The sequence below is a fragment of the Nycticebus coucang genome, chromosome 5 (assembly GCF_027406575.1).
Source record: "Nycticebus coucang isolate mNycCou1 chromosome 5, mNycCou1.pri, whole genome shotgun sequence".
Taxonomy (NCBI): Eukaryota; Metazoa; Chordata; class Mammalia; order Primates; family Lorisidae; genus Nycticebus; species Nycticebus coucang.
Window position 1 is genome coordinate 120,580,745 of NC_069784.1, and position 24,928 is coordinate 120,605,672.

A 24,928-nucleotide genomic window follows, 5' to 3' on the forward strand; every position below is an offset into this window, starting at 1 on the left:
TCTTGAACGCATTATGCTAAGTAAGTTGAAAGAAGCTGGTCACAAAGACTATGTACTGTGCGATTTTACTTACATGAAATGCTGACAATAGGCCAATCTATGGGGACCAGAAGCAGATTTTGTTTATTTATTTATTTATTTAGAGACAGAGTTTCATTTTGTCATCCTCAGTAAAGTACCATGGCATTACAGCTCACAGGAACCTCAAACTCTCAAACTTAAGCAATTCTTTTGCCTCATCCTCCCAAGTAGCTGGGACTACAGGTGCCCGCCACAAAGCCTGGCTGTTTTTTTTGTTATAGTTGTCATTGCTGTTTAGCTGGCCTGAGCCGGGTTTGAACTCGCCAGCCCTGGTGTATGTGGCCAGCGCCCTCCCCACTGAGTGATGGGCACTGAGCCCAGAAGCAGACTTTAGTGGTTTCCTCAGGCTGGGGAGAGAGTGACTGCTTCTGGGACGATGAAATGTCCTAGAATGGATTGTGATGATGATGGTCATACAACTCTGTGAATACACTAAAAATCATTGAATTATGCACTATAAATGTGTTACTTGTATATTATGTGAATTTCATATCAATAAATTTTTTACCAAAAAAATAAGAATTGGGCTTTGATGATATATAATCTGTATCATTGTGCTTTTCGCCCTGTCTCTCCTCACAACACTCCCAGGGGACAGCTGAGATCCTTTCTCCCATTTTATGGATTTGGAAATTGAGGCTTAGAGCAAATATTTTCCTAGCATCGCACAGCTTCTTGTCTATGGAAAATATACAGATAAGGAGGAGAGTGGGACGAGTATTACTTCTTTTTTCTTTACCTCCAGGAAGACAGATGCCTTTTAATTCAAATCAGTGTATATTCTGACAAAAATACATATGTGATGAAAACCTTTGGTAACAAGTAGTTTCTATTTCAAAGCAAGAGAGAAAAAGGATTAAAGAAGGACTGAGAAAGTAGATGAAATAGCTTGAGTGATGCTTTTCTTTTTTTTTTGCATGCCTGTGGATAGCATGTGCATACTTGATAGTAGCAAGAGGGCCAGACAGAGACCCGAAAATAGAATAGGCTGGAAAATATGAGTAAAATTGTCACCTCTTATATTTTTGTGAGGTTAAGCTTATTTTCCCCGTAACAGCAATTTTGAAGGGTTTAAGAAAAAATCCTTTTGAGTTTTATTTGTTCAAGTTTTATATAGATAGGCAGATAGATAGATGCTAAAGTGAAGTAGGCCCAACTTCTTCTTTGAGGTATAGTTAATATGTAGCCAAATTCTTCAGGTGGTTGTATGCTCAGGGCTCATGCCTTATTTATACGCCTTGTGGGTAGGGGGTGGGTGGAGTGGTTCCTTACCCTCCCACGCTGTCAAAACAGGAAGCAAAGTAATAATGTCTCTGTAGCAGATCTGGGACATTCAGAGGCCCTTAGTTGTGACAATTAAAACAAAAACAAAAACTGATAACAAAAAAACTACCCAAGGAGTTGTCACTGACTGCAAAGTGTAGCTTCCTGTCGGGTACTCAGAGGAGGTTGGGTTAGGTTTTGTTAGATCCTTTCGTGGGAAAAATAAAAGCCTCTCAAAAAAACAGGACATCCCAGTGTGCAGTTCGCAGGCGGCTTTTGTTGTCCGCTTCCTCTGCATCCTTTTCCTCGTTATCTGAGCAGATGTAGGTGATGAGCGGACTGGCAGCCACCACGTTTCATTGGAAAAAGTGCAGATTTGATTTGCCAGGGCATTTGCCTCTCCAGGCTTGCAAGCGATCGCCAGGTAAGTTTGTCAATTTGCTTGCATTCAGGCCAGGGAGGTTTTGCAAAGAGGACAGACGCCAGTGAAGGCAGGGCTTTCTCAGTCACAAAGCTGCTACGCGCAGGCCAGGCTGGTGCTGGGACAGAGGGCCTGTCCTTCCCCATGTCACATCTGTGGTGGACTCTGAGGAGCAGCAACCAACAGTGTCTGCTTTGTAATTCACTTCTAAAAGGGGCCACTTTCTCAGAGTTATTGGCTTCTTTAAAAGCAGTAGAGGAACCTTCCGTTTGTTGGGACCAGCAGGTTTCACTTTATCTCTCTGTATTTTCGAAGTAGTTCACTTCGGGTTGTGTTGAGCATTTACCTGTCACATGAAGAAAACATGTTTTCTATGTTGACGGATATTGTTAGGACCTATCCCATTTGGCATTTGACTTACTCTGCTGGCTAAACAGGCATTTTACTTTTTGAAATACATAGTTGAGAACTAAGATGAGAGAATGAAGCATTTCTACTTTGGGGGATAATGTAACTGATGGGGTTTTGGTTTTCATGCAGGCTTGTCTCTGGGAAGTACAGACAGCACTTCACACGGGGAGGGTGTCCTGGCTTTTCTGTCACTGGAGTTTACTTCCGGGGTGACTCAGTTTCTCTGAATGGTTTAGATGTCCATATCTTTTTTCCTGCATATGTGTGCACTGATCGTATGAGCTTTCATATGAGGAAAACCCTAAAACGCTGTGTTTTCTTTGACCATCGTATCGTGCGTGAATGTTGTTACCATTCAAAAACTTTGAGGCTGGTAAGAGTTTTTTTAAAAATTGTTTTTCTTTTTTCTGTATTAGAATTACTGTCGTTGAATTTGTCCTTCATAACTCCAGTGAATGAGGTGTTAAGTGTATAAGTATCATTCTCTGGGGAGCAAATTTAAACTACAGTATTTGGAGCAGCCCGTGTCTTCAGTAAATTTGGTTTCTTGGACAAGGGTAATGGGAGACTGGTGTGTGAAGCTTCTCTTGTTTGGCTATTTTCTCCCTAAAAACCCATGAAGTTCCAACACAAAATCAAAATACCTTTCAGGAACCTGAATTAAAAGTCTGTGCATGGGAGCAGCACGTGCCCTTTCAAAGATTTCTTTGGACTCTCACTTAATCCTCCTCCTTTCCCTGGCATTAATAGTCTCTGTAGTTTGCTGGTCTTTGTCTTGCTACAGAGGGTCTGGGGTAACCATAGAGGTTGAAATCAGAAGACAATTAGAAGAAAAATACAAACAAACCTTTCAATAGTAGGCAGGCTTTTAAATGAGTAGATTATAGCGTTAAATGTATTTAAAGGCTGTTCTGGTTGAGTTCTGGTTTATTTAGATAGCATTCTTTCTTGCCCTATGACCAGTCAAAAGGCTATAAGGTAATAAAAAACATTTATTTTTAATAACATGTATTTCAGGGCATGTTATTTTAATAATAATAAAAACAATCAATGGGTATATGATTTCAAATTCCACAAGGGCCTGGGCTCTCTTCTTGTTTCTCATTGGTTGTTACCCAACTTGGATTTCTTTGTGTGACTGTAGTGTAGATCTCTTTAGTGATCTTATTAGAAATAATGATGTTAAAGTTAATGTTTAAAATAATTTTTGACTGGGTGTGGTGGCTAATACCTGTAATTCTAGCACTTTGAGAGACTGAAGCGGGAGGATTGGTTTGAGCTCAGGAGTTTGAGACCAGCCTAAGAGGAAGACCCTATCTGTAGGAATAATATTAAAAAAAAACAAAAAAACCCCAAAACTTAGCCAGGCATGGGTGGTACATGCCACTATATTCTAGCTCAAGCAACAGAGTGAGACCCTGTCTCAAAAAACAAAAAACAAAACCACCAAAAAAACCTGTAGGCCTGGAACAGTGGCTCATATCTGTTATCCTGGTACCCTGGGAGGCTGAGGCATGAGGATTGCTTGAGGCCAGGAGTTCAAGGCCAGCTGGAGTAAGGTATTGCTGGAGCAATACTTCCTCTCTACAAAAAAATAGAAAAAAATTAGCTGGGAGTGATGGTGTATGGCTGTTGTCCCAGCTAATTGGGAGGCTGAGGCAGAAGGATCACCTGAACTCAGAGTTTGAGGTTGCAGTGAGCTGTGATGAAGCTGCTGGACTATAGCTGGGTGAGACTTTGTCTCAAAAACAAAAACCCTAACATTTTCATTGAATGTTAATAATAAGTGAGAGAGATGAAGTTTTTTTTTTTGTTTTTTTAAAGGCTTGAAAATGTGAAACAAATTATTTGGAGGCCTACAGGACACTGAGGCATCTATTAATGCCGGGATGATTTATGTCTGGAAGTTGCCTGTCTCAGGAAACCACTTCTGGGAGGCCCTGCTTATCTTACCATGCTTCCTGCTTTCCTGCTGCAGACAGGCCTCTGTGTTAGCTGCTTCCTCTTTAGATGGACAGGTTAAAAGATTCACAGCCTGGGCTCCCGTTACAGTCACCCAGGTGCTGGAGCCCCATAGCCAGACACCCTGATTTAATTGGATTAAGCCCTGACTCTGTGGCTTTTTGTAACCTCTCCAAGGGTGTCCCCTTGGAGCCATGGTGCAGGGAGACAGGGAATGTTGTCATTCCCCAAGGAGAGAAAGCTCTGTTACCTCTGTCCCCAGCACCTGATTGCGGGCATGGCAGGCTGGAGCCTCAGTACTTGCCCGAGGGAGGATGAATGACTGAAGTCTGAGCAACAGGAAGCTGAGAGATTGCACAGAGGGTTAGTTTTGGTCTGGACTCATGCAGGGGAGTGTGGTATGTTAGACAGAGCATTGGCCATGTCTGAAAAGACACATCCAGGAAGAGGTCACAGGGAATAGGCAGCTACTCTGGGTGAATGTGGAGACAGGGCTCCTGGCTGGAGGTGTCTTTATGAGGCAAGGCAGGTTGAGGGGCTGGGCAAGTGTGAATGCAGCGTGGGGCCAGTTGGAGATGCTACCAGGAGGCTCTTCTGAACTCCTGATTCATACATGGCTCTTTCTTTCCTTTCCCTCCCTCCCTTTCTTTGTTTCTTTCTCTCTCTCTCTACTGTGAGACAGAGTCTCACTCCATTGGCGTGGGTAGAGTGCTGTGGTGTCATAGCTCACAGCAACCTCAAACTCTTAGGCTCAAGTGATCCTCTTGCTTTAGCCTCCCAAGTAGCTGGGACTACGGGCACCTGCCACAATGCCCAGCTGTATTTTCTGTTTTGTTTTTTTTTCTGCAGTTTTTGGCCAAGGCTGGGCTTGAACTCACCACCTCCGGCATATGGGGCCAGCGCCCTACCCCTTTGAGCCAGAGGCGCCACCCATATATTTTCTGTTTTTAGTAGAGATGGAGTCTCACTTTGCTCAGGCTGGTCTTGAACTCCTGATCTCAAGCGATCTACCCACCTCGGCCTCCCAGAATGCTAGGATGACAGGCGTGAGCCACTGTGCCCAGACTCAAGGCTCATTCTTAGAAAGCTCATTGCAGTTGTTGGAACTCCTGCAGGTTTATGACCACTCTGGGTTGCTGAGGACTTCTGTAATTTTTTGTTCTTTTCTCTATTTGGTTATCATTTATTAGCTACCTGCCTAGTAAATGCCTTGCTCTGGGGAAGGTGTAGGGACATACACAATTCTTCCTGTACTTAGCTCAGGAAGGGGCAGTGTGAAGGTTAATACAAAGTCTGGTGGTGGCTGGAAGGAAGGGGTGTGATTGTCTTTGTCATATATTAGGGACCACCTGACCCTCTGATCGATTGTATTCAGATAAAGGAGCACGGAATCTGGAGTGATAAGTGTAGCGAGGTCTGTCTGGAAAACTTCTTAGGACTTGTGCATTTTGTGTTGATCTTAATGTTTGTAGAGAAAATGACTTGGTGGTGAGGAAGCCCAGGTAAATATAATTTGCAGAGGTACAAGAATTAGAATTGTTAAGTTGGGAGAAAAAGGTAGAGAGAATGAATTGTTTGAAACAAAAGAATTGGCAAGGGTAAGAAATGTGATTAACATGGTACTAAGCAGTTCTTCAAAGGATGGGATTTGGCCCTCAAGATCTGGGTTCCAGGTACCCCTGCCATCGACCCTGAGCCTCTGAGATGGGGTCTCCCCACTTGTAGAATCCCCCAGGGGGTTTGTGGTCAGGATTTATGATGTAACACATGTTAAAGTACTTTGCAAGCTATTGTAATAGTTTCAGGTAAATAAAGGTAAATAAGTTCTGTAAAAGTTACAAAAATCTATCCAGTTGATAATGGGCTTTGCCTGGTGTTTCAAGTCTAGAAATAGGAAATCAAACCTCCTATTCATTAAGGTATATGGCTGTACATGCTGTGGTCTTTCTAGTGTATTTTTTCTTGGCATTACTTGAAAGGCGAGCTCATGAAACTGGTCTTGGATCTGTTTCATGTTTTCACTTGGGTTCTTTGACCTCTACTCGGAGGGCTCCAGCTGCTTCCTATTCTAACTGTTCCTAAATCCTGAACTTGTTGGAGGGCCATTGAGGGGGCTAGTGTGGGAATTAGATAGGATCTGGGCACAGCGACTCCCTTGCTCCCGTCCCAATATTTTGACCTTAATTTGAACAGTTTGGTGAACTGGCAAGTCAAGTAGTTTTTTCCCACTGAACTAGAACTTCCATTGTTCTGCAGAGGAAGATGAGTCATAGCCGAGTTCTACCATTGTGCTGAAGTGAAATTTTACTCTAGTACTAAAGGAACACAGGGCAAACCTTCTGTCTCCATCTAGGGTATTGCAACTTGGGTTGCAAGCTGGGCAGGAATCCATGTGGTCCTCTGTAGAGCTGCTCTCAAGTAAAAAGAACATTTTATCATAAGAAATTTTTGACCCCAAGGCTCATTTTTCGTCATGTATTTAAAGTGTCCTTAAAAATACCTTAAGTAATAAGGCTCCTTCTTAAAAAAAATTCCACACATAGGCGGTGCCTATGGCTCAGTGAGTAGGGCGCCAGCCCCATATACCGAGGGTGGTGGGTTCAAACCCAGCCCTGGTCAAGCTGCAACAAAAAAATAGCCGGACGTTGCGGTGGGTGCCTGTAGTCCCAGCTACTCGGGAGGCTGAGGCAAGAGAATCGCCTAAATCCGGGAGTTGGAGGTTGCTGTGAGCTGTGATGCCACGGCACTTTACCGAAGGTGATAGAGTGAGACTTTGTCTCTACGAAAAAAAAAATTCCACACAAATGAAAATTATACACCATCAAAACTTGTCTTTCCCTCTTCTCTTCCATAAGCAGTATTAAGAGTGTCATTTGTCCTGCTACACTTTTTTCTATGAAGATACAAATGTATACCTTTATTTTTACTTTCTGAAGCCAAGTTGAAGCCATCCTGTATCAGTGGCATCTCACTTAAAAAATTGCTAAGACTACCTGTGTACACATATCTTAGCTCACTTGAGTAATTGCTGGGACAAATATGCTTTTACTGTTTAATTATCATCCACAAAAGAGGGAGAGATTAGAGTAGTATATAAATGTTTGAACTTGGATTTCTTTTTTGAGGAATTGAACCTTTCTTACTGTGTTTGTTGACCGTTCGGATTAATTCTTCAGTGATTTGCCTTTTCATGCATTGCCCATTTTCTTCTGTTGTTGATCCCTGACTTTTAAACTCTTAATGATTACATAGGAAATTCCTGCGAAACAGCATCGTTTGAATGGCTCCTTTGAATGTATTTTGAGCTTTAAGCTGGCTAACCACTACCTTAAGAGACAGATGTTACTTCCAGATCCCTGGGCCAGAGCTTTCAGTCCTTGGACTGAATTTCTGTATTTCCTCTTTCTCTTTGGCTGGTGTGGAGCCATTGTCATCCCAAACTGAGCTGAAACTAGTTATTAGTTAGGTGCCCTCGCTATTTCATTACATTTTTTACGTACTGATAAATTATTTTCAGATGGATGGTAAAATCCCAGATTTATTTATAGGAAATCCCATTTTCCACATGTTTTATAGAACATATTAGAGTTAGCAGAAAAAGGCTGTGGAGTTGAGCTTAAAATTAAATCCCAACTATGCTATCTCCTGAGCCTCAGTTTCCTCTGTTGCCAGTGGAGGTAATGGGGGTATTGTAATATTTAAAGGTGTATGCAAGATTCCTTGCATCTAACTTGGCAAATTGTGGGGAGGATTGTAATAAATGGTGGGTGTTTATGTTTGTAGAAACTTTAAGTTAATACCGGAAAAAAGACATTTAGATGCTAAATGAAGATAAGACATTAGTTTCCATGATGTTCCATATGCACCACCATATTGAAAAGTTATCAGTTTCTCCTCAGCCTTTAATTTAGGATTTGGTAGTGATTTTTCACAGTAAGGCATCGAGGTTATACTTCTACGCTGGGCTCATTTAACCACAGATTCAGAACATGGCAGAAAAGAGCTATATGGGACAGCAAAGAGCTTGTAGTTGCTTGGAGGATATCTTTGTGGCAGGGTGCCCAAAATGTTTTGCTGGTTTTGGAGTTCACTGTCATTTGTTCGGAAAGGTTTTTATTGTTTGCAAGGAAGCAAGGCAAGCAACGCGAAAGGGCACATGCCGCCTCCCCTATGAGTCTGTGCTGTTTGACCTATTTGCCTTTGGAGTGTTATATAAAAAGTTTTATTTAGTCTGCAAAGAGTTATTTCTCCAAATAGAGGAAAAGTGTCATGGTAGTCTGGAAACATGATAGATTTCAGCTGAATGCTGCTGATCCAGATTGTTGGAGAAAAGTGGTGGAGGCGGAGATATGGCACTTGTGAAATGGGCAGTTGCACAGATTCTCCCAGGTCACTTAGGGATCCATTTGGCCCTTTGACACCATCACTGACCCTTTTCCCCTGGCCCAGCCAACCTCTTGCAGGAAACCTATTGCCAGAATAAGTCTCCTGGCTTTTGACCTGACCTATTTTCTTGTTGACTTCTGGGTTCTGGACCTTTCACTTCTGCTTGGGCTCCTTGGCCATCACTCCCTTTCTGGTTAAGTAGCTCCGGATTGTGTTTGGCAGGAGAAATCTATTCCCCCGGCAGATTCACTTTTCTCCTGAAATAACGCTAACCTACCATGCAATCTGGCATCTGCCAATCTTCTGAGAGCTGTCAGTTAGTGTTAATAAATATTTATTATCTAACATTAACAAGTGTTGCAACAGGAAAAGTATAGTCCCTTTATTTTTGTGACAGTGGCTGTAGGGACTTCTGGAAATAGAGGAGAAAAACATTTTGAAATGAAATGAATTATTGATTTTATCTTTGCCCATGTGAATTTTGAAGAACATTGTTACATTCTATCTGCTCACATGCATTAAAAAGGGATGGTATATTTCATAGGGGTAGATATTAAACTGGGAGGTTAGGGATATTTTGCAAGTGGGTTGAGGAAACAGTCCTCATTTCCCCTTTCTTGTCCTACAGGATCCTTCTTAGTTACTCACCTTCCTATCTATTTCTCCTGGTGTTGCAAGGAGAATCTTACATTTTATAATGAGAACTTATTTTGTGACCAAATGTGCACTATTTTTAAAAAAAGTCCTTGAGAGTGCATTCTGTGTATTCCTGAATTTTCTGCTGGCCTTACGTTGCACAATTGCTGAGTAGTAAAATCCAAATAAAATAAGAGATTGAAGGCAAATCTATTCCTTGATAACTGAAATAAAGAATCGACATTTATTTTCCATAATTTGGAAGTCATTCAGTAAATAGTGTTTGCCTGGTTTTATGATAAATCATTGTTACCGTTGGGTGTGTACAAGGAAGACCATAAGCATTGATTTCCTGTGATTTTCTAAATTTTCTCATCTATTTGTGCTTCTTGAGTAGTGCTCAGTTTTCTATCAATTTCCACTATGCTGCACCTGGTTAAGAATTAAAAGTTAAGGGGAAAAAAATAGGATCAAGGAGCCAAAAATAAATGACTCAATGAACATTTATTGAGCACCTGGGGTTTGCTGGCTTCTGTGGTAGTTGATACAAGTGTTGGGGTGTTTTATTATTACCATTATTATTTTTTGAGATAGTCTCACTATGTTGCCCTCAGTAGAGTGCTGTGGTGTCACAGCTCACAACAACCTCAAACTCTTGGGCTCAAGGGATTCTCTTACCTTAACCTCCTAAGTAGTTGGGACTACAGGTGCCTGCCACAACTCCTGACTAATTTCTTTCTATTTTTAGTAAGGGGTCTCGCTCTTGCTCAGACTGATCTCCAACTCCTGAGCTCAGGCAATTCACCTGCCATGGCCTCCCAGATTGCTAGAATTACAAGTGTGAGAGCTGCGCCCAGATGGGGGATATACATCTATATATATGATATATATAAATATATATTAAATAAATATTTATTTATTTTTTGGCCAGGGCTGGGTTTGAACCTGCCACCTCTGGCATATGGAGCCGGCACCCTACTCCATTGAGCCACAGGCGCCACCCCAGCCGGGGGTTATTTTAAGAGTAACAGTTCTACTCACTAGCAGCCCAGACGCACCGTGTGTGCCTTGCATTCAGGGCACAGAAATTGTGATGAACATTCGCAACCTGGAGTGTGTAGTGCAGGAACCTCAGTGAAGCACTTAACATCCTTATTTTGTGACTGTTTTCTTATTTCCTACTTGGGTATCAGCTTCTAGATCTAATGCGCTGAATTAGAAAGGTAGTAGGTGTGAATGTTGCTGCAATTTGACACCCTGATAATAATGAGATATGCCGGCTGATGGGCGGATTGTAGAGGAGATGAATAAAATAAAAAGAAGCACAAAAAAAAATCTTAATGTTGAATCACCAGGATCAGTGGGGCACTATTGAAAAAGTAATTACCATGTGAAAAGACTGTTCCTCTGATGTGGCTATTCAAGTTAAGGTTGGAAGCTTGGATTCAGGGTCTAGAATCCTATTTTTATATTTTGTCAGACCCAAATATAAGGGTCTGAGTTAGGCTTTTCTGCGCCACCATGTGGGTTGGTACTTTGGAGCTGGTGTTCAGTGACTTTCGAAGGCCCAGTGACTGTTCTTGGTACCTAGCAGTTCTCCAGAAGCAGGGTGTGTCCTCATGGTTGTTAGGTTATTGAGAATTCACTCCTGTGGTCGTTTAAGGACACCTTTCCTGGGAATGTTTTCCTGACCTCCAACTTTGGATTGGGAACACCTCTTCCCTGCTCCCACAGCTTCCCTGCCAGAATCACATTCAAAGATTCTGAGATATGTTCCTCTGTCACAAAACATGTGGTATGTTATTGATCAATGGTTTTGAAATTGTGGTATATTACTGTAAGGGGTGGGGGTGGGTGGGAATCTACATTTTAATAATCTATCCTGAAGGTCATTGTGTATGTTTGAGAACCTCTGATTTAAACTATGAGCTTGAAGATAGATCCATCTGTTCTTAACTTGTTTTTGAATCTTCAGACCTATCTCCAGCTCCTGGCACATTTTAATTGCTGAAGAAAAATTGGGGGAATTTTTCTGAATGTGATAGAATGTGAATGTGATAGAATTCTAATAAAGAATGCGTGGAAAGAAGGTGTGCCTAGCGAATCTGTCATCATGGTCAAAAGCCACCTGACTGATTTTTATTTATTTGTTTATTTATTTTTTGAGACCGAGTCTCACTTTGTTATCCTTGGTAGAGTGCCCTGGCAGCCACAACACCTGGCTTTTTTTTTTTTTTTTTGGAGATGTGGGTCTCACTTTTGCTCAGGCTGGTCTTAAACTCCTCAGCTCAGGCATTCCACCCACCTTGGCCTCCCAGAGTGCTGGGATTACAGGCGTGAGCCACCGCCCAGCCCCATCTGAATGATTCTTGACCATTTTTCCTTTTTGTTTTGTAAACTGATAGTATGCAAAACTGAACATTTAATATGGATATATCAAAGTTAGCTTGCTTATTTTCTTGCTCAAGAAAATATACTTTATTGTTTGCACTTTACCTTTTTAAAAATAAACTTTCATTTTAGAATAGTTTTACATTTGCAGAGAAGTTGCCTATATGGCACCTAGAATTCTTGTAGACCTTGCACCCAATTTTCCCCGTTGTTAACATCTCACATTATTCTGTTCCATTTGTCACAATTCATAAACTAATACTGATACATTATTATTCATTGTCATTATTGTTATAATATTGATCAAAGGCCTCCTTAAGAGTTATTGTTGAAGATTTGTAGATTTTATAGATGCAATAATATTTATAAGATATGCCTATTTTGACGAGAGTTAAAACTCAAAACTTATAAAATTCTTACACACAGTCCTAGTAGCATGTAGACCCACAAAGCAAATAGGCCAATACTTGTGATAATTAGATTATAGGACATTTTTTAGATGTCAGGAACCTAAAAAGGGGAAGGTTACTTTTGAAGGCTAACATTTGCAGCCTGTATTACTCCATGTAAATGAAAGTAATTATTTACATCTCAGGTTTAGTTAGACATGGTAATTGTTTTAATTATTCATAATTTATGGTATATTCAGGTACTTCTGTACTATGCAAAAGATTTAACAGGTTGGCATAGGTCGCAACCAATCAGATTGGTGTCCAAATAACCAGAAGTGGTGCTGGCTGGTAGATGTGTCTGTCCTGTTAAGGTCTAAAATGTCCTGAAAATGTCTCCAGGCATTGGCAAATGTGTCCTAGGTGACAAAATAAATTCCAGCTGAGAAAGCCCTGATCTAAAGTGGTTAAAACAGGTTGGCACTGCTCTAGTAAGTACTTTCTAAATATTGCTGTTATTATTATTTTTGATTTCTTCTTTGGTTTATTTATTTCTGATAAATTTTAAAATATACAGCTTAGCAAGACACATTAGGATTTCTTTGTAGTGAAATCACGTTTTAACATTAAGGTTACATTTTTGATGGTAAGATTTACTTAGAATTTGTCAGAAACATACTGTGTGGTTGGAAGAAATGTTAAGTTCTATTCATAAAGGAGGTTTCCAACTTTTTCCCCTTTGCCTCACCTGATATCTTTCTTTCTGACACTGCAGCCTCTAGACAGGCAGGGCCTCTAGGGGAACACGTAGGTATGGGATTTGGGGAGCAGTTGTTCTTCTAGACTTTCTCACACCCACCCACAGATATTGCATTGATAATGGCTCAGCAAGGGTAAGAGCCCATGTTTTGGTTTGTGCCAAATTCCCCTCATTTCCCCATGATGATATGTTATTAGTTATCCTGATCCCTGTTATTTGTTAAGTTAATCTGCGCTTCAAGGATCTCAGAAGATCACAGCCTTTTATTTTCACTGACTTCAGTTGTAATATATGTTCTGGGTAAGTGAGAATACACTTAGACATGTAGGAGCCAAACAATTTAATATCCACAAACAATGTTTTATATTTAGCCTTCCTATTCACTCCTCTTCAGTGTTCTAGAAACAGATGCTTAAATTGTTTAAACTTCTGTTACTGATTCTGAGGTATCCATTTCCCTATTAACAGGATGAAGATTTTTTTTTTTTTAAATCCTCAAATCCTAGAGAACAGAAGATTCAGTGGGGTAAGAGGATCAGATAAAATCCATCCATGTTAGGATTACTGGACTCAGTACTTGTTGGGGGAACTCTGCCAACCTTATCTTTTTCTTCTTGGAAATTCACTTAGCTGTTTTTGGCAAACATTTGCTGATATTGATTTGGAAAATAATTATTTTAAAACAAGATCCTAAAAATCACTTTATTGCAAAGATATTTGCACCAGAATGTTTATTGCAGCCCAATTCATAATCGCTAAGTCATGGAAGAAGCCCAAGTGCCCATAGACACATGAATGGATCAATAAATTGTGGTATATGTACACCATGGAATTTTATGCAGCCTTAAAAAAGACGGAGACTTTACCTCTTTCATGTTTATATGGATGGAGCTGGAACATATTCTTCTCAGCAAAGTACCTCAACAATGGAAGAAAAAGTATCTAATGTACTCAGCCCTAGTATAAAACACAAGTACGGTGCATTTTACAAGTGTACATGTTAAATTTGCTAAGTGTAGAGTATAAATGAACACAATAACTAAGAAAATGCGGTGAAGGCTGTGTTAACCAGTTTGATGAAAATATTCCAACAGCACATTGTATTCCATAATTGCATTAATGGTACACAGCTATGATTTAATAATAATAATAAAAAGAAACAACAAGATCTTGTTGGTTAAATAATTGTTAAGTCTACTTAGACAAATTAGTAAACTTATTTCAAAAGCAGGGCTCTGCTCTTGCTGTAGAGAGAGGAAAAGAGGTAGGAGGCTCTTGGTTCCCAACCCCTTCTTGTCCTCACATGTGCTCAGACAGTTGTGTTGAGTCCAGAACTTGGGCTTCAGAGTCAGACTGCCTGATTAGAATTCAAGTTCTTCCATTTCCTAGTTCTGTCACATCTGGGTAAGCTGCTTAATTTTAACTGTCTGTGACTTCTGCTGAAAAATGGGGACAGTGAAAACATCTACCTCATACTGACATTGTGGGGATTAGATCACATAGGAATTCATATGGGAAGCATTCCATAGATAGTGCTCATAATAGCCAACAGCAATAATGTTACTCTTACTATTAATACATTTTAAATAACAGTTTAAATTACTTTGTATATGACCAACTATGTTAACAATTTGAATTACCCTAACAGTTTATATGTTACACGCAGATACATACTTTATGTGATAAAGGTAAAATGAATCAGGTTTAGTAGAATTGAAATTTGGTTTCTCTTGCCTATTCTCTGTAGGTGATAGTGAGCCAGGGAATAACTAATGGATAGGAAGATGTAGATATAAAATTTGGGTAATGTAGTCTTATGCTGAAAGTGTCATGACTTGAAAGTTTAATGCACCAACACGCTGCTGTCCCATGGAAATTCTTATTCTCAATTTCTTAATATTAACTATCTTCTTATTCTATGAACTCTTGTGCCCTTAAATAGTCTTTATTTCCTAAAAATTCCAATCTTTAAAAAAAATTCCAGTTTAAAAACAATTTTTTTTAGAGATGAGGGTCTAACTATGTTGCCCAGGCTAGCCTCAAACTCCTGGGCTCCAGGGATCCTCCTGCCTCATCCTCCCAAGTAGAAAATTCTAATATTCTTATCTCCAATGTTGAGTTTATTTTCTTTTCAAAATCACAATAGTATCCAAAAATATTAGAAAAGAAAAAATATACATTTCTATTATCTTTACAAAGTAATAACTTTCATTTGTTATTTTTCCATCTAGTCTATTTATACTTTAAAATAATTGTAATTATATAATATTTCTAATTTTTTTTTTTAGTTTTGTATTATTTCATACACATTTGCCGTATTTCTTAAGTTATAATATATTTAACATTTTTCCTGTTTGGGGGTATTTAGTTTATTTCTACTTTTTCAACATTATGGGTAACAGTGCAGTGAAAATTATCTTGATTCTTCTATAAAAGGGAGACAATACAAATACCACAGCACTGCTGTGAAGGAACAGATGCAAAGCAAGTTTCTCAGTTGTGACCCTTTTACTCTTGTTTTGAGAGCCGTCCTGTGCATTGTGGATGTTGAACAGCCTCCCTGACCTCTTCCCCACTAGTGGTGACAAAGAAAAATGTCTCCAGACCTTGCCAGGTGTCTTCCGGGCACAAATTTGCTCCCACTTGAGGATCCCTGATGTAAAGTCTTTGGTACAGCCCAGCACTGCTCTAATGAGTGTAGTAGAAATATTTGCTATTATTATCATTGTTGTTGGTATCATTCTGCATTTATTCATTTCTGATAAATTCCTAGAAATAGAATTTCTGGCATAAGAGGTTTACTTTTAAGGTTTATATGAACATGTCAGAATCTCTGGGGGTCCAGCCGGTATCCAAATGTGAGTACCCCTTTCCTTTCAATTTTATCTTTAATTACCAGTCCAGATGAGCATTTCTTGTATTTCTTTATTTGTATTGCCATATTGGACATTTGAAGATTCTGGTAATGGCCTTTGTTCACTCATCTTTTTAAATTTTTTAATTTTTTGCACTGCTCTGCCATCCAGCAGTTTAAGTCAGGAAGTCACACCCTCAGTCTGGGCATTGTACCTCATAGCTCAATCCCCCGCCCCCCTCCTTTTTCCCCCCTGGAGAACAGAGCCTCACTCCTTGAGGGAGGAGATCATCTTGAGCTCAGGGTTGAACCACTTGAGGTTCTGGGCCTGCACGTTCACTGTCTGCTCAGGCCCATCTTCTTGGTCGGGAACTGCAGCAGATCCTTGGTGGTCGTGGGTTTCTGGGTAAGGTAGCGGTGCACAGAGCCCTCAGTCACTTGCACATCGCCGCTGCTGGGTGTCGCCGGGCCGGATGGTGGCTGTGGGGCTGACCTCCCAGACAGGCCCTGGGGCCTGGCGTCCAGCCGCGGCCGCTTGGCTGCTGGCGTCTCGCCTGTACGCTTCCCTTGCTCCAACCAGTTGGCCGCGGACCCCGGGGCTGAGGCGGTGCTGGGTGTGCCTGGGGGGCCGCTGGCCCTCGAGCTGCCTCCTGAGGGCTTCTGGAGGAAGGCCATGAAGAGGGCCGAGGAGGCCTTGCTGTCAATGTCAGTCTCCCGCAAGCGGTTGGACTCCTAGCTGTCTTTTCTGCGCTTCTGCGGGGCCGGTTCCTTCTTCGCCCCTTCCTCCCTGTTTTCACACAGCTCATCAACACCCTTGGGCCCCTCCTCCTGCCGTGGGACTTTGGGCTTGCCCTCCGGCTCGTCCTGGGAGCTGCTGAAGCCGTCCAACATGGAGTCCACCTGGTGGCCTTCGAAGTCCTGGAAGGCCTCATCATCCGAGCCCTTCTTCCTCTTCCCACCCGCCTTGGTGGGTGGCACCTTCTTTGCCTGAGGGGCTCTGCTGCCCCTCTCGCTGCTGGCCATGCCGTTTTCGGATGACATCTGCAGGGCGCCCTCTAGGTCGGGGACGCGCAGCTCTCTGGCCTTTTTGTCTTCTTCGCCCTGGACCTGGTGTTGGTCCCGGTGCTGGTCCTTGGGCCGCCCCTGCTGCACGATGCTCAAGTGGCTCTGCGCCTTGTTGCTCCTCCGGGCCTCCCCAGCCTCCTCAGCAGTGGGTGTGCGGTGCCGGGCCAGTGGCATGAAATTGTACCATTCGTGCACCGGGAAGGCCTCGAAGGACCTGTCAGGGCCCTGGGTGAAAATGTAGTAGGACGTGTTCTCTGTCACGCTCCCCCTCTTTATGCCTTTGAACTTCCGGCCTGATTCGCCGCTGACATGGAGCAACCAGGGCTGGTCCTCGGCCCGGAAACCTTGGAGGCCAACGCCGTCCTTCTTCCCCCGAGCCTCGTCTTGCTGCTTGCGGCTGAACTTGGTGCCCGCACCGGACAGGGGCATTTCTGCCTCCTGGTACATTTTTATGTAGCTCAAGTCCCGCTCCAATTGAGCCTGACTCCAAGTAGCAAAGTTGACTTTATCAGCTGCATTAAATGCCATTATGCTATATTTTTTGTTCGTGTTCTTGGGAACACGAACTACGCACTCGGTGACAGTCTGGTCCACAGGGCCTGGGGTCGCCATAGGCAATGGTGAGATCGGGTCCAGTCCGACCAGATTCTTCTTATCTCTCCCGAAGTTCACGTCCCTCAGTCCGCGGAAGCCTCCTTCTCCGTGTCGGGTCTGTGGCCACGAAGCAGGACCCCAAACCCCAGACAGCTCCAGAAGCAGTGTTCGGCCAGATCTGTCCCCGCCGTCTCCTAACCTGGAAGTGAAACTTTCCGAGGCCACCTCTCGTTGGCAACCGCCTTGGAGGTTGTCTCCTGTGCCGCTCCTGCCTCTCACCAGAGAAGGAAGTGCGAGCTGTGTCTGAGACAAGTGAACCAGCTTCTGGCACTGGCTTGCTTATATAGCTGGTGAGGCCACGCCTCCCTGACACGCCTTCCTGACGTCAGCACAGATGATGAATATTCAAACAGCCTCTGGGTAGCACAGTGATTGAGATCCTTTCGGTTGACTGTGTCTTTCCCAAACGGTACTTTGCTACTGCTGACTAATGCACAGTAATCGACAGTGGCCCATAATATGAGACTTTTAAACATTTAATTGTAAGGTGACGTCTTTTTTTTTTTTTTTAGAAGAATAATTTTATGGGAAAAGAACTCAACTTTGTATTTAGTGATATGTGTCACATAACAGACGTGGTTGCCTCTAGTTTAAGTATCCTTTTGGAAATGATCCCAGTCCTAGCCGTGCCAGAGGCTGCTGGTACTCCATCTTCGTGTTTTTGTCACTTCCAGTGCACTGGGACTTCTACCTGCAAGACAACTGCAGCCCTTTGCCTGACGGTGTTCTCTGGCTAGAAAAGCTCACACCAGGGCTGCCAGGTAGCGCCAGCCCCAGCACCCCGCAGGTCCCCCAGCCAGTGACTGCTCTCGTATCAATTCTCAGCTCTCTTGCATCCCACCTATCTTGAAATGAGTATTTCCCATCCTACCTTGAAATGAATATTTTACACTGGGTGTCTGAGTTCCTTCCAGCTGGATTACAATTCGTTATAACTTGCTTGGTAATGGCTCATTTACTGGCCACTTTTCCTTGTGTCTCCTTTATTTACTTCCTACCCTGATAACCTAGGATCAGCTCCAAAATAAACTACCCATATGCAAATTTTTGTCTTAGAATCTCCTTGGGTGGGTGGGTGGGGGGACCAAACTTCCATGTTAGCCAACTTTTTCTTTGGCCAGACCAGTGCAAGTAAAGATCAGATCAGAAGAATAGAAATATTATGAACACCTTTCTATAGTAAGAGGTAGATAAGTTCAGTTTCACTGATTCAAGAGATTGCTTGGAAGGTAAATAAATACTTTTGTTAGGCCACTGCCAAGTGTGTCTTAAGAAAAAGTCTCCAGACTGTATAATGAAGTTAAAGCCATGGTAGGATGGCATTTCATGTCCCTGCCTAATGTTACTTTCCACCCACTTCCTTCATACCATGGGCTGACTTAGGGGCCTGCTGGATTTCAGAAAGACTGTTTTTCTTTTTTTTGGGAGACAGAGTCTCACTTAGTACAGTGGTCTTCAGTGACATTAGCTGCAAGTGAATGTGACCCACAGTGACACAGAGTGAGTCCTGGCCAGCATTAAGTTTCACTTTTTCCGTGTGAAAGTTCTTCCTTTGTTGTTTGTGATTAATAACTGGATGGGCTATAATAAAAGCCAAATGATTTAATTGTTGAATACAGTCTTGAAGGGCATGAGAAACTGCCTGTTCAAATTAAACTTTGCCAAGCTGTGTTATAAAGGTCTGCATCGGCACTTGCATAGTTTTAAAAATAAGGCAGAGAAGGCTGGATGTGGTGGCTCACACCTGTATCCTAGCACTCTGGGAGCATGAGGAGGGTGGATTGCTTGAGCTCATGAGTTTAAGACCATCCTGAGCAAGAGAAGGCTCGTCACTACTAAAAATAAAAAACTAGCTGGAGTTTGTGGTGGTGCCTGTAGTCCCAGCTACTTGGGAGGCTGAGACAAGAGGATTGTTTGAACCCAGGAATTTGAGGTTGCTGTGAGCTAGGCTGATGCCACAGCACTCGACCCAGGTGACTGAGTGAGATTGTCTCCAAGAAAAAAAAAAAAAAATGAAAGAAAGAAAAAAGGAAGGCAGAGAGCTGGCCTGGTGGCTCATACCTATAATCTTAACAGGTTGGAAGGCTGAGGTGGAAGGATCACTTGAGGCCTGGAATTTAAGACCAGCCTGGGCATCATGGTGAAACCCTGCCTCTACAGAAGAATTTAAAAATTAGCTGAGAGTGGTGGTGTGCACCTGTAGTCTCCTAGCCACTTGGGAAGCTGAGGCAAGAAGAGGCAAACTCTTGAAACCCAGAGTTTGAGGTTGCAGTGAGCTGTGATTATGCCACTGCGTTCCAGCCCAGACACCAAAGTGAGATCTTATTTCAAAAAGAGGACAAAATAAGGGAAAAAGACAATGACACACCATTTTTCTTATGATACAAAAGTTGACTGTGCTTGATGCAAGCCTTGGGTCCTGGTACCAGATGACTTATGAAACAGATGGGTTTGCCCTGTGAGCTAGCACTTTAAAGCACAGGTGTATTGAGGACCTACTCTGTGCTAGAATGTTCAGAATGAGTTTATTGCACTAGACATGTGATGGAAGATTAGCTATAGATACACCTATTGTGTTAATAGCTCAGTTTTTCTTAAGTTTTGTATTGTATTTGTTTGCTATTTGAAAGATGATTTGGAGGAAGTTTCTCAGTCTTCAGCACTTTAATTTTATTATATTTTCCAAAGAATTTAAAATTACATATAATAATGGATGGATACACAGCCGTGCTTAAGTTTAAAAGTAAGGAGACCAAGGTGCATGAAATACCGTATCTTACAGGACTGTGTTTTGTTTTGTTTTTTTACTTATCAGCTTTTTAACGTGTTTTCTAGGCTTTCGACTCAGAATTTAGGAAAAGATCGTTCTGTCTGTACTTTTACCCCTTGTAGAAGAAACTAATTTCCTCAGATCTTAATGAAATATTTCTATACATATGTCCATTTGCATAGTTGAGTTGCCACAAGGTCTGGCAGTTGTAACTTTCAAATCCTAAGGCTAGGTTCATTTTGAAATTGACACCCAGACAGCTTGGTTTTCACAGAACTGGTGTGGTATAAGATACTTGAGGCCTGACTCACGTGGTTCAGTCCTCCTCCTTGCAATGTTAGTACTACTTGATTGCTTTTCAGGTGGATCTTAAATCTCCTCTCTCTGCACAACTTCTAGTTCATAATTTGGCTGATGGGAATTTTATTGTGCGGTAGCAGTAACGGCAGACAGGAAGGATACGAACTCCTCAGTCAACTAATTCCCTTTATAGTCTTTCCTTGCTTAAAACCACCCATCCAACCAACCAACCAAAACAAAAAAGAAGATGAGATCATATGGGCACGGAAGATACACAACATATTTTGTTGGCTGGGTGTGGTGGCTCATGCCTGTAATCCTAGCACTCTCCGAGGCTGAGGCAGGAGGATTGCTTGAGCTCAGCCTGAGCAAGAGGGAGACCCATCTCTTCTAAAAATAGAAAAAATTTTCCAGGTATTGTGGCAGTTGCCTATAGTCCCAGCTACTCAGGGAGGCTGAGGCAGGAAGATTGCTGCTAGCCTGAGCAACAGAGTGAGACTCTATGTCTTAAAAAAAAAAAAAAACAACAAAAAACAAAACACACAGAAAAACCCCCCAAAATATTTTGTGATGAAGAACTAAGTTACCATATAAATTCAAAAAGTGAGTATGGGCCATGTCTAGGGCTGGGCTTCATGGAGGCTGGAGGGAAATGTTCTGTGTAGCGGGCACAGCATTAATAGGGCGTGGCTGTAGGAAAGCCTGGTGAACCACATGCTAGGTGAATACTTGGCCCTGGAACCTATAAATGGACCTGAATTTGAAGGCAGTGGGTAATGTTTGGAAGTTCTAAGTGTGATGAATTCATGATCGGAAGAAGGCTGATCCGTCAGAGGTGTTTAGGATGCAGATGGTGAATAGATGAGGGGTTATTGTAGGACACTGAGGGCAAGGTCTGGAGGAGCTAGATGTTGAGGCTAGGAGCATGAGAATGTTTAGGGCCTGTTGATTAAATTGACTTATGGCAAAGCTCACATCGTGGATTTTAATATTTAAAATTCTGTTGCCAAAAGCTGAGCTCACTCTATTTTCAGTGCAACTGTGATGGAAAGAGCTTGTGTGTGATTCTTATTTCTTGTTGGAGTGACCCTATCAGTTTGTACTGATAGGGCACTCAGCTGATACCAGTGGAAATTGCTTCTGACTGTGACCTGTTGCTCTCCACCCGCTCTCTTATGCTTTCCCCAGGAAAGGCACAAAGAGTGTTTTGGGTCACACGTCCTTCCTTTCAGGTCAGTTTGTGTGGGATTACCCTGTGTGGAGATTTTGTGTGTGGTGCGATCTGCACGTTTAACTCACCTGAGGCTGGAAGCTCAGGCACTTGCAGCTTAGCTCTGCCTGCTTTGTGCTTTTATGTCTTTTCTTTTGTTTTTTGTTTTTTTTTTTTTTTGGTTGCAGTTTTTGGCTGGGGCCGGGTTTGAACCCACAACCTCCGGTATATGGAGCTGGCACCCTACTCCTTGAGCCACAGGCACCACCCTGTGTTTTACTTCTGATATTGTATTTCCTGGTTTGTGGTCCGCAGCAGGGATGGGTGATGGAGAAGTATTGCAGATAAGTGGGTATATTAGTTTCCTTTTGCCGCTATATCGAATCAGCACCAGTTTGGTGGGTTAAAACAACATATATTTATATTATTTTATAGTTCTGAAGCCAGGTCAGAAGTCTGATACGTACCTTGCTGAGCTAAAATCAAGCAGGGCTGCGTTCCTTTTGGAAGCAGTCAGGGAGAATCCATTTCCTTGACCTTTCCAGCTTCAACAGGCTCTCCTGCTGCCTTCTTTCATTTAGAAGGGTCCTTGTGGTTCCATTGGGGGTACCAGGATAATCCAAGATAATCTCTCTACCATAGAGTACTTCCATCTGCAACTTTAGTTACCTAATACACTCCTAGGTTCATGACATTAGGACATGAACATCTTTGGCAGGGAGAAGAGAGGAGAAGGTGCATTATTCTGCCTACCACAGTGGATAACTCTTGATCTGCATTTCTTTTTAAAAAGAATGTCCGCAGAAAGGGTTCAGAATGGTGGATAATAGTCTAGTCATTCCTCCTTGTCCAAAATGAATTTCATCATTTTCTTTTGGTAGCTGAGTTAATAATTAATTGCTCTTCCCCCACCTCCCGAGACAGAGCAATGGCCCTGGAAAGAGTGCAGTGGCATCACCATAGCTCACTGCAATCTCAAACTCCTTGTGCTCAAGTAATCTTTCTTTCTCAGACTCCCAAGTAGCTTGGATTACAGGCATGTGCCACCAGTCTTGGCTAATTTTTCTATTTTTAGTAGAGCCAAGGTCTCTCTTGTGCTCAGGCTGGGCTTGAAATCCTGAGCTCAAGCAATCTGCCCACTGCTGCCCCCAGAATGTGGGGATTACAGGGGTGAGCCACTGCACCCAGCCATCATAAGCTTTTTTAAAAAAATAGGGTGAGTTTAGTGCCAACCTCAGAATTAGAGTTAATGAGTATCTTTTTGTGATTTAGAAGGTGTCTTTTTACTGTGTTTGGCTTAAGGGATTTTGTTTTGTTTGTTTTATCCTTTAATTTCTATTTTGACCTTTTATAAAATGAGAACTTGTAGTACTCCTTAAACACAGTGTTCTTAAAACTTTTTTTTATTCAGAGAGCTACTTAAAAAATTGATGAAAGGTATGGAATTTCTGCCTCTGCTCAAATCCACGTATTTAAGTACATACATTATTTTTCTCACAACTTTAAGAAGTTTGAGAAGTCGCTGAAACTTATCAAGGTACGTTCATTTTATTCATGTGTGTTCATTCATGTCCATGGTTTTAAATTTTGCAGGACCATCTGACATTTTTGAGTAGGTTTTTTTTCTTTTTCAACAAAATATTACATATATATTTAAAAAGTCAGACATTTCACCACATAAAAATTATACCCTACTCCCTAGGGCAGGGAGAACTCTCAGCATGAGATGGTTGTTTTTTTTTTTTTTTGGTTTGTATGCATTTACTAGCATATTGAAATATGAATTTCTATTGCATGTTTTTAATAAATGTAAGACTGTGTTATTTATTTTGCTTGCAGATTTCTCTCTCTCTCTCTTTTTTTTTTTTTTGCCTTAGCTAAATATATTGCATCTCTTTCCCTGACAGGACTGGTAGCTCTAGCATGTTCTTTTTAAATACTCTTTTATCTTTTATTTAGCATGAACATAATTCTACAGACATACTGAAATTATTTTCAGATTAACTTATATGTTTCACATAGTTGGTGGCAAAAAAGAAAAAACCACGAGAAGAAGGAATCAGAGTAACCTCTTAGTTGCTAACATCGGCTGTGTTCTTCATCTCAGAGAGTGGTTGTACAGGGCTGGGGGAGGCATACATTATAAGAACAGGGGGTTGTTAGCAAGAAATAGACCTCCACCTAACAAAACGCCCACTGCGACTATTTACAATGTTTGAATCTCAGCAAAAATACCACTTGTGTTCTGAATTCCTTTGTTTCAACTACATAACTCAGTAAGAAAGTTTCCTACACTTGAAAAGAATAGGCACTGTTTAGAGGCCAAGTTTTGCCTTCTTTTTGAGGCTGAATGTGCTCTATTTTAAGCTATTCTTTCTTTTCAAGTTAGGAAGGGCCCTCCGGTATTTCTGTGTAAAGCAACAGTAATACTACGTGTTTTTAAGTTAATTATTTTTATTCCTGCTGATTTATTTAGTGCCTTTTGCGATAGCATCTAATGAGCTCTGTGTTTCTGATGGTACATTCTTTTTATTTATTTATTTATTTATTATTTTTTTATTGTTGGGGATTCATTGAGGGTGCAGTAAGCCAGGTTACACTGATTGCAATTGTTAGGTAAAGTCCCTCTTGCAATCATGTCTTGCCCCCATAAAGTGTGACACACACCAAGGTCCCACCCCCCTCCCTCCTTTCTTCTACCAGTGCTTGGAGGCAGATTGCCTGGGTTAAACTCTGCTCTAATTTGCTTTAGCTGTGTTTATTAACTGTTTCTCATCTTATTGGCTGTGTATATTAACTCTGTTTTCTCATAGTCCTATATCATGGCAGTTATAATGATTATAATAAGATAATGAAGTGAAAAGTCAACCAAGAGAATGGGAAAAAATATTTTCAAATCATGTATCTGTTATGGGGCTAGTGTCCAGAATGTATAAAGAATTCTTTTTATTTCTTCTTCTTTTTCTTCTTCTTTTTTTTTTGAGACAGAGTTTCATTCAGTTGCCCTTGGTAGAGTGCTGTGGCATCATAGTTCACAGCAACCTCAAACTCCCTGGACCCAAGCAATCCTCTTGCCCCTGTCTCCCAGGCACCTGGGGCTACAGGTATCCACCATCATGCCCAGCTAGTTTTAGAGATGGGGTCTTGCCTTTGCTCAGGCTGGTCTCCATCTCCTGAGATCAAGCAATCCACACACCTCCGCCTTCCAGAGTGCTGGGTATTTCTTTTTTTTGAGACAGAGTCTTACTCTGTTGCCCAGGTTAGAGTGCCATAGCCTTGGCTTAACTCACAGCAACCTCAAACTCCTACGCTCAAGTGATCCTCCTGCCTCAGCCTCCTGAATAGCTGGTACTATAGGTGCCCACCACAATGTGT

The 24,928-nt window shown here is 41.8% G+C and overlaps 1 protein-coding gene across 7 annotated transcripts in view; it reads left to right on the forward strand.

Moving 5' to 3' along the window:
* UTRN (utrophin) overlaps positions 1-24,928 on the forward strand; it is a 533,531-nt gene that overhangs the window by 60,218 nt on the left and 448,385 nt on the right. The window contains exon 1 of one of the 7 annotated variants that reach the window (XM_053590881.1): positions 1,645-1,768. The exons of 5 other annotated variants lie outside the window; for them this stretch is intronic. In XM_053590881.1, the coding sequence (XP_053446856.1) occupies positions 1,675-1,768 (94 nt within the window). In that variant the 5' untranslated portion in view covers positions 1,645-1,674. Of the gene's footprint in view, positions 1-1,644; positions 1,769-24,928 lie in introns of those variants that run through there. One more of the 7 variants, XM_053590882.1, reaches the window with a different exon arrangement.